The sequence below is a fragment of the Anticarsia gemmatalis genome, chromosome 22, assembly GCF_050436995.1.
Source record: "Anticarsia gemmatalis isolate Benzon Research Colony breed Stoneville strain chromosome 22, ilAntGemm2 primary, whole genome shotgun sequence".
Classification (NCBI taxonomy): domain Eukaryota; kingdom Metazoa; phylum Arthropoda; class Insecta; order Lepidoptera; family Erebidae; genus Anticarsia; species Anticarsia gemmatalis.
The window spans coordinates 8,468,013-8,481,483 of NC_134766.1; the positions used below are offsets into that span (position 1 = coordinate 8,468,013).

At 37.1% G+C, this 13,471-nt stretch overlaps 1 protein-coding gene across 1 annotated transcript; it reads left to right on the forward strand.

Annotated features, from left to right (window-relative positions):
- Window positions 1–113: 113 nt before the first annotated feature.
- LOC142982862 (facilitated trehalose transporter Tret1-like) lies at window positions 114–13,471 on the forward strand. Its single transcript, XM_076129563.1, has 8 exons — window positions 114–215; window positions 2,039–2,268; window positions 2,679–2,999; window positions 8,755–8,881; window positions 10,308–10,379; window positions 10,777–10,994; window positions 11,900–12,082; window positions 12,524–13,471. Exons 1-8 carry the CDS (start codon window positions 155–157, stop codon window positions 12,764–12,766), a joined length of 1,455 nt encoding a protein of 484 aa, XP_075985678.1. The 5' UTR covers window positions 114–154; the 3' UTR covers window positions 12,767–13,471.

Genomic DNA, 13,471 nt, shown 5'->3' on the forward strand with positions numbered 1-13,471 from the left:
CTAAAATTGCACAATTACTCTCTACAGCCGAGAACAAGGCACACTCACCGCGTTATCAAATGACACATCAATAAAGGATAACACTACTATTTATACAAGACAAGAGTACAATTTGTTAGTTCACACCTCAGTTGGCAATAGTGAGTGACGCACGATGGACAGTGACCGAGTGACGTATAGGGCTGCCGCCGTTCAAGGGATGGCTTCTTTGACAAGTTAGTATGAAGTATCTGAGGGAGATGGAACGGATTTGGATTTTTATATAGTCTTACACCTTAAGGGCATGAAATCGCGAATCAGCGCGATGCCGATTTGCTACGTAGATTTCTGCGTCGGAAATGCTGCGATGCGACTTTGTGCGGTTAAGTCTCTTCCACGGTTGGACTGTCTATTCAGTCGCGATGCGGATTAATTTGCAAACGTTTAGCGTTTAACGTAGCTTTGGAACTCTTTGGTAACTGCAAATAGAAGCGTGATTATGTCCGACCAATTATACCTACTCTTAATATAGAGCGTTTATTTTAAATCCAAAATTATCTAAATTATTATAACAGATTTTATAATAAAGAGTACCTTTTACAATGTGAAGCCGAAGAAAAAATCATGAAAAACATGTATTTAACAGTTTTATCTTCGGAACTTGTAAGTTAAAAATTATTTTTTTAACCGATACAATGTCGAAATAGGAAGTTTATTTTTGATTGATTTACGATATTGCGACGATTTTTGTAATTTAAGTGTTAAACGATTAGTTCATGCATTAGCCTCGAGGCCACGGTCATTGAAACCTGCTTGAAGCGACAAACAAACAAACATAGTAAATTCGTTTTAATTCATACGGTAGTCCGGTATGATGTTATTAGTGGGTTCATGAGGAACTTCCTATATGAAGATTCTACCGAAAATTGTACCTACTGTACAAAATCGAATGTTATATGATACGGCTACGACGGCGACGGAGGCTAGTCTTTATATATGTATGTCACTGAACTTCTCTTAAACGACTGGACCGATTTTGATGAATTTTTTTGTGTGTGTTCAAGGGGATCTGAGAATGGTTTAGATTCACAATTTTGTCCGCTGGAAAATGTTTTTTTATTTAATTTTTATGGCATAACAACGTTTGCCGGGTCAGCTAGTTTAATTTAAATTAGACATCTGTGTAAGGGCTTGCTCAAGCGGCCGATTGTGTAGGTTCGTTTGTATACACAGTATCACACAGGTTTATTTTCCCTGACTCTCATGCTACGGTGCTAGTTCGACACGACCAATGAAAGGTCAGGCTCTTTTATAAATTTCTTGACAGAATATCTTACAAGCATTTTTGCAACGGGATTAGATGTCGGAACTTAAGGGCAGCCCGAAGTTAATACAAAACGTAATTGAAAATGACTAAATTTGATCGATAAAAGACGTAATTTTATATTAGGTAATACAAAATATAAGCTCCTTTTACGTAGTTTCTTTGCATAGATTTATCTTTATTCATGTTCATTAAGAGATCAGATAATTACTGCTATATAGTTAAAAGACAGAGTAACGTTAATAATAATATGATAAAGATTATAACTGGATAAATCTAACAATTGTCAATAAAATCCGACAGTAAGGTTTATTTTATTTCTGAGAGATAAAGTTGCAAAGAAATATATGAAAACAGTTACTTATCATAATTCCACTTTTTAAGCTAAAGTGGCACCTCTTATGCAAGTGGTTGGAAGTTCGTACCCGGTGCAATACACCAATAACGAAAGCTTGAGTTTCGAAGTTATGTGTGTATTAGAAATTATTATCATTTGAAAACAGCGTGATGCAACCTTGCCCGCTTGAGAGTTCTTTGAACTTAGAACAGATCTTGAAGGTATGCGAAGTCGAGACCTGCACTTGGCGAGCATAGTGGACTCAAGGCCTAACTCCTCCCTCTTTCCGGGAGGAAACCCTTGCCCAGCAGTGGCAGTTTAACCATGGAATTAAGATGCAGTGTTATTAAAACTGTGATTAACCAAAATATACTAATCTACTTTTCTTTCTATTCCAGTCGCCTTCCTCACTGGCCTCACCGGGTTCGTCTTTGCCTGGCCTTCCTACAATGTAGCAAATTTCGCGTCAAACGAGACAGTTCTATCGGAACCTATGACGTCAGTCCACGTCACACTCCTTGGCAGCTTGACCAACATCGGCGCGTTCATGATCACACCGTTCTGTGGAGTCGCCTTGAGGAGATTGGGGAGGAAATACACTGCTATGATGTTTGGATTGCCTTTTGTGGTGAGTAATTAGATATTTTAGTTTTGACTTACCCTTGCTACATATTGGCATTAATAGCCTAGCCGGGTGGCAAAACTAAACATGTGTAGGTAAATATTCGCCTGAACATGAATGTTTTAACCGAATTGTGAGATAGGAAAAGAAAGAATTGCTAGTACAACGCGTAAGTGGCTATAGGCCCTTTAAAAGTACCTATTAAACCTAAATCATCAATGAAGAAAATTTCATGACTATTCTGAAGTTCTGTAAGTGAACAGTGAAAATAGGATTGGTCAAAAAAATCCCTCTACTGAATACAGAATCGTTTGATTGCAGTTTTGATTGCTTTGTTGTCAAAATGTTTGACAAAGTAAACGAAATCTCCGAAATCTAATTCACACTTAATAACGAAATACTTTTTCTAATTACAGACAACCTGGACAATAATATCACTAACAAACTCGGTCCCTCTAGTCCTCTTCGCTATGGGTCTCGCCGGCTTCGGGACAGCAGGTCAAGCGGCCTCTTCAATTTACATCGCTGAAATAGCCCACGACTCCATCCGGGGGGCATTGACCTCTTCAGTAGTGTTCGTCTACTTCATCGGTCTACTGGTCTCGTATGTGATTGGAGGGTATCTCTCGTACACACACGTGGTCTACGTCCAGTTGTCGGTGGCTGTCGCTTATATTCTGTTGGTATCTTTGCTGAAAGAGTCGCCTGTATATTTGCTGCAGAATGGGAAAGATAAGGTAGGTAATAACTACTAATTTGCATTCGTCTATGGTCCGTTGACGTGACGTTGTGTACAATTTTCAATTTTATTTCCAAAATTATATTTTTTGCAATATTTTGGATTTAATAAGTAGTAAATAGATAATAATATATAATTGTCATTGTTATGGAGGAGGGCGACCTCAGTGATGACGATAACAGGAATAAAAAGGGCGACAAGAGAGCCCGGGATAGTGAAGACAGCAGCGATGATGGCTATATTACGGTTTGTAGGAGAAAGCAGAAGAAGTTGTTCAGAAGTTTTTCAGCTGAAAATAATATAAATTCATCTGAAACATTCGTGGATGCTGAGGAGAGTATGCGAGTTGGAGGCGAATATGAAGTATCCTTGTCATCGGTACAAATTTTACCAAAGCAGATGGCTTTGGCTCGATTTATTCGTGATCAAGGTATTATGAACATTATAAAAATTAAATATAAAAGCCCATATAAAGTATTTGTCCGATTCAGTAATAAAATTCAAGCAGAAAAGCTCGCCAACTGTGAAAAATTAATTGAAAAGAAAATACGTGCTCAGCTTATTGATGATATTAATTTGACATATGGTATTATTAGAGGGGTTGATCTGGATATTGATGAGAAGGAATTAATAGAAAATATTTTGGCGTCATGTGACATTCTGTCTGTGAAAAGATTGAAGAGATTGAACGGAGATCATCAATGGGTTGACAGCGAAACTTTGAGGTTATCCTTCAAGAGTAAACATCCTCCCGTGTCTATTTACGCATACGGGTGTAAATTTACCGTCGAGAAATATGTCTTTCCAGTTACACAGTGCTCTGCATGTTGGAAGTTTGGGCATATAAAGAAATATTGTTCGTCGAGTAAAATAGTTTGCCCCAAATGTGGCTTGGATCATGTGAACTGTGATATTGCTGTATTTAAGTGTCCTAATTGTAAGGGTTCGCACATGGCTCTAGACAAATGTTGCCCTCGATTTGTGCAGGAGAAGGCGATTCGTTTTATTATGAGTAACCAGAGCGTCACTTACAAAAAAGCTTTCGAAATTTATTTGAAAAATAAAGGAGAGAAGTCAGTACCTCAGAGAATGGTTAAAGAGAAACCTATTGACTTGAGCAACGTTTTGCCAAGTGGGAATAGGACATACAGCAGTGTTGTTCAAGCAAATGTTGTGGTGCATAGTTCTTCAGATGGCCAGCAAGACATTCATTCTTCTTCCCCGATATTACCAAACAACAGCAAAAGCAACAGCAAACGAAAAGAAAAGAGCACAAGGACTAAAAGCAGTCGGAATGAAAATGTGGATTTGTTTGAGTCCATTCCCAGCTTTGTACAGTCAGAACAATTTGAGAAATTGTCTGGAGAACAACCTAATAGTGCTAAACAAAAAAAATTTGACTTACTGAATTTAATTTGGCATTTAAAGAATATTTTTACTTCAGAAAAAACCCTTGAAGAAAAGATTCAGTTGGCATTTAGAGTTATTTGGGATGAATGTAAATATTTTCTTAAGAGTATGTTTAACAGTGGAGAGATCGTTGGACAGTTGATTAATTTTTGTAATGGATAAATTTAATGTAAATATTTTTCAGTGGAACTCACAAAGTTTAAGGCCTAAATTAGTTGATTTTGAAACATTATTATTTAGAGAAAAGGTTCATTTTGCTCTGATTAGTGAAACATGGTTAGAAATGGACAGCAATCTACGGGTGAACGGTTATAACGTGTATCGCCAGGACCGTTCTGATTCTTATGGAGGCGTAGCGATCATTTCACATAAATCTTTGAAGACACATGTTTACTCCATCGGCGGCATCAATCCAGGTATTGAAATAATTCATATTAAGATTTTGAATTGTAATTTTTTAGAAAATATTATTTGTATATATTGTCCTCCAACTGTTAGCACATCTCAGGCAGATTGGGATAGAATTTTTAGTATTGCACCTAGGAAAACAATGATTGCGGGTGATTTTAATGGTCATCATACAAATTGGTCGTGTAAAACTGATCAGCGAGGCCTACTTTTATTTGACAGTGCATTGGAACATGGGTATGTATCTCTTAATAATGGAGACCCTACAAGAGTCAAGTTAGTTAATGGTGTTTTACAAAGATCATCTCCTGATATAACTTTTGCTTCTTCGGATGTAGCAGTTAATTTTTCATGGAAAACATTAAATGAAAATTTGGGGAGCGATCATTTGGTTATAAAAGTTTCGGTAGAACGTGGTGATAGTTTGGGTAGTGTAGGAAAACGTAACTTCAAACTTGCTAATTGGAAAAAATATAAAGAGGAATTGGATAACTATTTCATATGTTTTGACAGTTTAAGTTGGGTTGAAACCGACGTTCAAGCATGTTATAATTATTTCCTTGATACTATAAATTCTTCAGCTAATAAACACATTCCCTTAATAAAGATTAGCAATGATCCTGCTAGAAAATTTAAGCCCAAACCGTATTGGTGTCCGTCGTTGTCGAAAGTCGTTGCGGAACGTAGACTTGCATTAAGTGTTTTTAGAAGAAATCCAACTCCGGTTAATCTTGAAAAGTTTGAGTCCAAAGTTAAGGAGGCTAGAAAGAAAATTCAACAAGCCAAATTTAAGAGTTGGAGGGAATTTTGTGATAGCATTGATGGTTGTACATCAGTTTCAGATATGTGGAGCAGCATGCGCTGGGTTAAGGGATATCGGAAGTCTAGTTTTAGTACTTCGAAGGAGAAAGAGCAAGAGTTATTACGTTCCCTTACTCCAGATTCAGTTGCAAATTGTCCGCCTACTTTTGTATCAAGCAATTCTTTGCTTAGTTCAGTTTTTACACTACAAGAGTTGGAGGTTTGTCTCAACAAGAAAGATACTGCACCGGGCAGTGATGGGATCACCTACTCCATGATTTATAATTTGCCGCATTCGGGTAAACTGTTTCTGTTAAGTATATATAATGCAATTTTTAGATTAGGTGTTGTACCAGATCAATGGCGTACCATTTTGATTGTCCCCATTCCAAAGGCTGGTTCTGAAGTAGCCTCTGATGTCAAACTTAGACCGATATCTCTTATCTCTTGCTTATGTAAAATTTTTCACCTTATGATAACTAGACGTTTGGAATGGTATATTGAAAAAGAGAAGGTTTTATCGAGTTATACTTGTGGTTTCAGAAGGGCTCAGTCATGTTTGGACTGTTTGTCGCGGTTGGTTAGTTCTATACAGCTAGGGTTCTCAAATAATGTCCCTACAGTGTCTTGCTTCCTCGATATCGAAAATGCGTATAATAATATTTTAGTGGATAAAGTAGTGAGGATACTAGATAACTTAGGAGTTGGCGATAGGATTTGTATTTATCTTTGGAGTTTTTTAAGTGAAAGAAGGTTAAGAATAAGAAGGGAGAACAAGGGACAGGTGGAAGAAGTGCGATGTACAACTAGAGGTTTAGCTCAAGGAGATCCTATTTCTCCTTTGCTCTTTAACATAGCCACTTTTGACATATGTCATAATATTTCAAATGTGGGGATTGCACAATATGCGGATGATTTTGCGTTGTATTTTAGCGATAAAAATCTCAATAGTTGTGAAGAAGAGTTACAAAAAGCTTTGAATAGCATGGTAGTAATGCTCGATAATATAGGGCTTCAGATGTCGCCAAGCAAGTCAAAATTATGTATTTTTAGTCGAGGTTATAGAAGGAACCAGTTAGCTCTTAATATTGGTGGTAATTCAATTGTAGTTGAAGATAGTGTTAAATATTTAGGATTATGGTTGGATAGGTCGTTACGATGGGGTAAACATGTAAATGAGATTTCTGAAAAGGCTTCAAAATTTTTAAATGTCCTAAAAGTATTAGCTGGTCCGGGTTGGGGTGTACACCCTAAGCTTTTGCGAACGCTATATATTTCTTTAATTAGAAGCAGAATTGACTATGGCTGTTTTCTTTTTGATAATAGTGCAAAAAGACATTTATTTAAACTGGATCGTATCCAGAACCAAGCCCTTCGTATAGTCGGGGGCTTTATTAAGAGTACTCCGATTCACGTTATGGAGAGTGAACTGTGTGTTCCACCGTTATTTGTGAGAAGAATGTATCTTGCTTATAAATATTGTATAAAAAGTATGTCTTGGACTTGTAATAAAACTGTACAGCTCTTGGAGGGTCTCAGCTCCATTAGCAATGATAATAATTGGCTCAGGATAAGAAAACCTTTGCTTTTGACTGTATATAATAAGTGTAGACAATGTGAAATTCATAATTCAATATTTCTTGATTTATTTAGTTTAAATGTTTGGGTGAGTTTTATAGAGATAACTAGTATTATAAGTTTAGATTTGCAATGTTTAAAGGGCCCTAAAAGTTCTTATGACGTTTGTGTTCTTAAATTTGATGTAATTAGTGAGTTAGCTACTCGATACGCTGGATGGTTTAAACTGTACACCGACGGATCCAAAAGTACAACTGGTCTAGGAGCAGCTTACTTTGATTCTTTTCAAAATAAGTCTGCCATGTTTAAAGTTTCTGGGGTGGTGTCAGTTATGTCCTTAGAACTTATTGCAATTTCGGAAGCACTCGATTATATAAGAAGTCAGAAGTATGAGAATTGTGTTATATTTTCGGATAGTAAAAGTGCCTTATATCATTTAAAATGTTGCGCATCTGGCTGCAGTAGAGGATTTCCAATAGCTTACAAAATTTTGAACACTATTTGTGATCTAAATAAAAGAGGTGTTAAATTGAGGTTGCAGTGGGTTCCATCTCATATAGGTTTAAGAGGTAACGAAGAGGCTGACAAATTGGCTAAGTTAGCGGCGACGGGTGGATCGGAATTATTTGTTTTACCTCATTACACAGAAGTGCTTACAAAATTCAAAAACATATGTTATGAGACTTTTAGGGAATATTTTGATGAAAGAAGTAGGGAAAAAGGTATATGGTATAAGACGATGCAGAGTGAGCCTCCTCGGATTCCTTGGTTTATTAATGCTCAATTGGATAGAAATTTACTTAAAACTGCTTTTAGATTGCGATCAGGCCATATTCCGTTAAATAAATTTGCATTTTTAATGAAGAAAACCTTGTCTCCAAATTGTACGATTTGTAATATACCAGAAGATGTCCAACATATACTCTTATACTGCACTCGAAACAATGTAGAAAGGCAAGAGCTTTGTTATAATTTAAATTTAAATTTTTTAGATGTAGGAATGTTTAGCAGTATTTTAGTTTACCCAGCTAGTAAAGAAGCCAAATGTGTGTATAATTTTATATTCCATAGTTTTAAGAAGCTGCAATAGCGTAGATTTTTGTTTGTTTTTGTTGTAATGGGGCTGACTTAAGCTCGTAGAGCTAAAAGCCCTTATTAAATAAAGATTAAAAAAAAAAAAAAAAAAACTACTAATTTGATTAATTTATGGTTATTTAGATGGAAGGAATTTGAATAGGGAGAAAGTTTAAGTTATATTTATCGACAACAGATACGAACCTGGAATTAGCATTTTTTATGGGTTATTGAAGTAGTTTATTCTTAGTTTTATTGAAGTTAGTGAACTTTGCATATACTAGTCACAAACAATTTTTACATATTTTCCACGAATTTATAAATGAAGACAATTTTGTCTTAATTTATGTGCGTTGGGGTTCATATTGTGCGCCATAAACGAAAACCTATTAGTTTGCTCCTTGTATTAGTACATAGACTTTTTTGTACTGTGTAAAATCTGTGTACATGTTCGATAAACTTTGTGTGTTATTGTATTCCAGGAAGCTGCACTCTCAATAGCATTCTACAGACAGACGAGCCCATCATCAAAGGAGGTGGAAGTGGAAATTGCTAAGATAAAACTACAACTGGATCCGAGACTTGAAAAGATGCTGGAGGGAGGAGGAGGTACGTGTACAGTAATCTACAAATAAAAAGCATAGCATAAGCATTCGTGGCTTAGTTAACAACAGCGCGGATCGATCTCTGGGGTTAAACCACGTTCGAGGTTGTTCTGTGGATGGGTGACCATCTTACGCATATCGTGTTTCTCAGTGTTTCGGAAGGCACGTTAAATTGTGGGTCCCGGCTTTCATTTTCGAAGATCTTTGACAGTAGTTAACAGTAGTCAGAAGCTTGAAAGTCTGACAATCAGTGTTACCGAAGGGTATCGTGTTATATCCCAGGTAACTGGGTTGTGGAGGTCAGACAAACACTGGTATTTGGCTGCATCCGGTGAGACTGGAAGCCGACTCCAACATAGTTTTGAAAAAAGGCTAAGTTGATAAATAATAGTTTGTTCAAAAGTTCAAGCCTACTGTAGTCCAATTATTAATCAGTAGACAGCCTCTTATTTGTGCACAAAATTCTGAATTTAGAACGTCATTAAACTGCGGACATATGCAGTTAACAGTGGCCTTTTTGATGTAGCTACTTTATTTTGGAAATACACAGAATTATTAATTTTGATCTATAAATCGTGCATCCCAAAGCTCTTCATTAAGTTGTACTATAGAATTAAATTTACCTAAAATAGTTAATTGAAAACTGCGTTTAGTATTCCTGAAAGTTAACAAAGTACAGTATTGTGCATCTGCTTCAAAAAATCTGAAAATAAAGTGTTTGTTCTATCGCCAACCCTGCTACTGATCTCCAACGGATTTGAGAAGCGATAAAAACTGGAACGCAAGCGAACATTTGTACAACTTGATAATAATTATGCAAGAACAATATTTGCTTATGTATTTAGTAATTATACTTATAGTTCTTATCAAGCACGTTATGCTCTCCAAATAATGTATTAAGATAAAGTATATTATGGTTTTTACTAGTGTTTAAAAAGAATCCCCACCAATCACGCTACGAATATGTGGGAGCAAGTGACGTCACGAGATTAGTTACGCCTTTACTGGGGTTTTTACGCACAATGAATTTCAGCCTCTCACGAAGGAAGTCAGTGATATAAAGCTTGATTATTTCGGCACGTTCGGTTCGGCAATATTTATCACACAGTAGCTCGATTCTCTACTACTATCGACTATCGACAACCGGCTTGTCATCGAGAAATGTATGAAAATCTGATCAGCGCCTCTAATGGGTGAACGCGCGTGACGTAGGAACTATTTTGGCAGTACATTCTAAATGTCAAACTTTCGGTACTCGACAGTACAGATTATACAGAATTGCGCTACAGCAAAACTGATATGTCTCACTCGTTCGGCTTGTGCCGATCGGGTTCATCTACACATATTATATGTATATACATATGATGTGTGTAGCAAGCCTAACAGTTCATTGTTTGGTTGTAAAACTTAAATTTGTGTTATGATTTCAGAATCTACGGTCACTAAGGACTTGATTCCCAAAACAGAACCAGAAGAACAACTATCGGAATGGCAATTTTTAAGTAAGTTTGTTTAGTTTCACTTACTTAAATAGTAGAGCAATAAGCAAAAGTATTGTACTTTCGCTTACTGCTGTACTAAAGTCTCACTGTCTATGGTTTTTAAGCCAGTATTGAAAACAAGTATTTTTACTTTTCTTTTAGAGCTTAATTATTTGGCCAAAATGTCAAGCAATAAATTTTCAACGTTTAAAACTAGTTTTTTATGGTTTTCTGAATACGCTATCTGAAATTAAGTATTAAATTGTACCTTAAGTACTTCCAAAAACGGTTCCTTTTTTAGGTTAGTAAGAGTCGTAACAAGTGTCGTGCTTGGGTCTTTGCATTCTTCTGTGTGAAAATCTTATGTTTTTATATATTTAGGTTCCCAATGTAATAGTAATACGTTATATTTTTACAGAAAGATCAAACACAACAATAAGAGCGTTAATTACCGCGGTAGCCTGCATGGCCGTGATGATCCTCATGGGCAACATTGCGATACAAGTGTACGCTGAGACACTGTTCAAGGAAGCAGTCCCGTCACTGGACTCCAACCAGTGCTCCATCTTCTTAGCTGTGGTGCTGCTGATCGCTAGCGTTATTGGTGCTTTGCTCATTGACCGGCTTGGGAGAAAGGTGAAGATACCAGCAGATACTAAAACTAGCTGACCCTGAAAAAATAAATAAAAAAACATTGTCCAGCGGACAAAATTGTGAATCTAAACTATTCTCAGATTCCCTTGAACACACACAAAAAATTTCATCAAAATCGGTACAGTCGTTTAAGAGAAGTTCAGTGACATACACACTTACAGAAGAATTATAAATAGAGATTAATTAACTGTTTTTAAGGTTCTAGGTGGCATTGTATCCGTGGCGCAGTGGTTTAGGTCGCCACGCCGCGACCACTGCGTCGGGAGGTCGTGGGTTCGATTCCCACACGGGACAATTATTTTTGCGATTCACAAATAATTGTTTCGGGTTCGGTTGTACTTTGTGTCCGTTGCTTTTATGTTTGTAAAAGTCCCCGCGACACAACAGCAGTTCTTAGTGCGGGAGTTGTCTTTAAAAAAAAAGACTGTTCTTAATGTTTGTTTGTTTGTCGTATGGTCAGTGGTCAACCTAGTGTCAAAGTTGTTCAAGCCGCCCTAGAGGCCTTTGACATGACTTAACGACTGTTATCTTAGTAGACAACAGCCTTACAAAGCGGGCCGTCACCGGCTGGGACGCGGAGTATCCGATCGGAGGTACCGCGTCCTGGCCACGTTATGGTGACCGCAGAAGGAACACCGTCAGGTTTTTAGTCGGTATGCCCAAGTCAGCCGGAACGCCTTGCCGGCGGGAGAGCCCGACAGACCCCCGCTTTCCTCCCTGGGGCGGGACATGCAGTAATGCATTTTCCTGACGCAAAAAAAAAAGTAGACAACAGCCGGGACCGACTTTTTACGAGCCCTCCGAAGCACGGAGACGCCCAGTTCAAATACCACTATGCAGTCACCCATCTATAATGCTCTTAATGATAAAGTATATTCTTTCCACAGTTCCTGATGATCTCCACATGCGTCGGTTCGTCAGTCTGCACGCTGGTCCTGGCCACACAGATCCAGTTCCACTGGGCACCTCACTGGTTCACCGCGCTCCTCATCTATGTGTACAACTTTATATTCAACGTGGGAGTCGCTGTCATACCATATGTGCTCAGTGCAGAGCTGTTCTTGCCTGAGGTCAGTATTATTTTTTGTTCATATGAGTACACTATAACATTTTTTGTGTGTGTTTTTTGTGGAAGAGACGTTGTAGCTTTTAGATCATCAGAGGATGAACCCTTTGACCATCACGGTCGGCTTTTGCCGACGAAAGCGTCGTGAGCAACGCTTTCGTCGGCAAATGTCGACAAAAATAACAACGTTAAAGTTTGTTCAAGCAGAAATGACAATAACAAGTAATTAAAATTTATATCCAATGATAAACACTCAAGTTTTTGACGTTACTACAATGCCCGATCAACAAATCCACGTGGTTTTAAATAAAGTAAAAATGAAACGTCAAATATTACTGTCATGATGCTGGGCTCTTCTCCAATAATAGGGCAGGTTGATACTTAAATCCAAAACCTTACCAAAGTTATTGTGCAGTTGTTTCTAATTCTTTTTATCCATTTTCAGGTGCGAGGACTCTGCAGCAGTATCGTCATGTCGACCGGCTGGGGCATGAACTTCATAACCCTGGTCATCTTCACTCCAGTGGTCGAAGAGTTCGGCTTCGGACCTCTCTTTTACGCATTCTCTATCGTCGGCTTCGTCGGTGCTCTCTACTGCGCATACTATCAACCAGAAACCAAAGGCCTATCCGTTGACGCCATTCAAAGTTTATTCCTGAAAAAGAGCAAAAGAAAAATTGAAGCTTAAATCTTCAAAATTTTGAATAAATGGTTTTGTACAGATTTTTATAGAAGATTGGATGAAGGCTTACGATGATGTCTTTAGAAGCCTTCGTCCAGTAGTATTGAAATAATAGAAACTGGTGCTAATTTGTAATGATAGCTTTCGCAAATATGGCTGTGACTGCTTAATTTTGATGCAGATAGTATTTTTCAAGATTTCTTATTTTACATACAAACTATATTAGAAAGAGTCCACTATGAGGAAAGACTTTGTCTGATTTCTTAATACGGAACTGAATAACAAAATTATTTAAACCGACTGACAGCTTGACTAGGATTATATGTAGTAACGATTGAAACATACGTACATAGGCTTACTATGCTTCTTCATTACAATTACAAATATTTAACAAAATCAATGTTTCGATTTGTACTTTCACGAATTATAGTTTAGAGGACTTAAATAACAAGCGAATTTAAACGAAGTTTAAAAATTACTCGAATAATGCTAAGAAACACACGAAATTTCGGTTGAAGCTGCGTTTATCGTTGAATTACAGTATCCATCTTGCTCTTATAATTTTTTAAGCAAAAGTTTTAAGTTGTTAACATATAGATGACGCTACTCGGCTGGTAAACCCAGGCTCTAAAACTGTAGATAAGATTATTATATAAAAGTTATTATTGATTTTTTCGGATTTACAAGATCTGATGAATAAATTGTATTTTT

Bases quoted from the DNA above. Each gene is read 5' to 3' on its own strand.
- LOC142982862 (XM_076129563.1), top strand. From the start codon at position 155: ATGGACAGTGACCGAGTGACGTATAGGGCTGCCGCCGTTCAAGGGATG. The intron at 216-2,038 runs GTTAGTATGAAG...TTTCTATTCCAG, and splicing joins AGGGATGGCTTCTTTGACAA to TCGCCTTCCTCACTGGCCTC. The intron at 2,269-2,678 runs GTGAGTAATTAG...TTCTAATTACAG, and splicing joins TGTTTGGATTGCCTTTTGTG to ACAACCTGGACAATAATATC.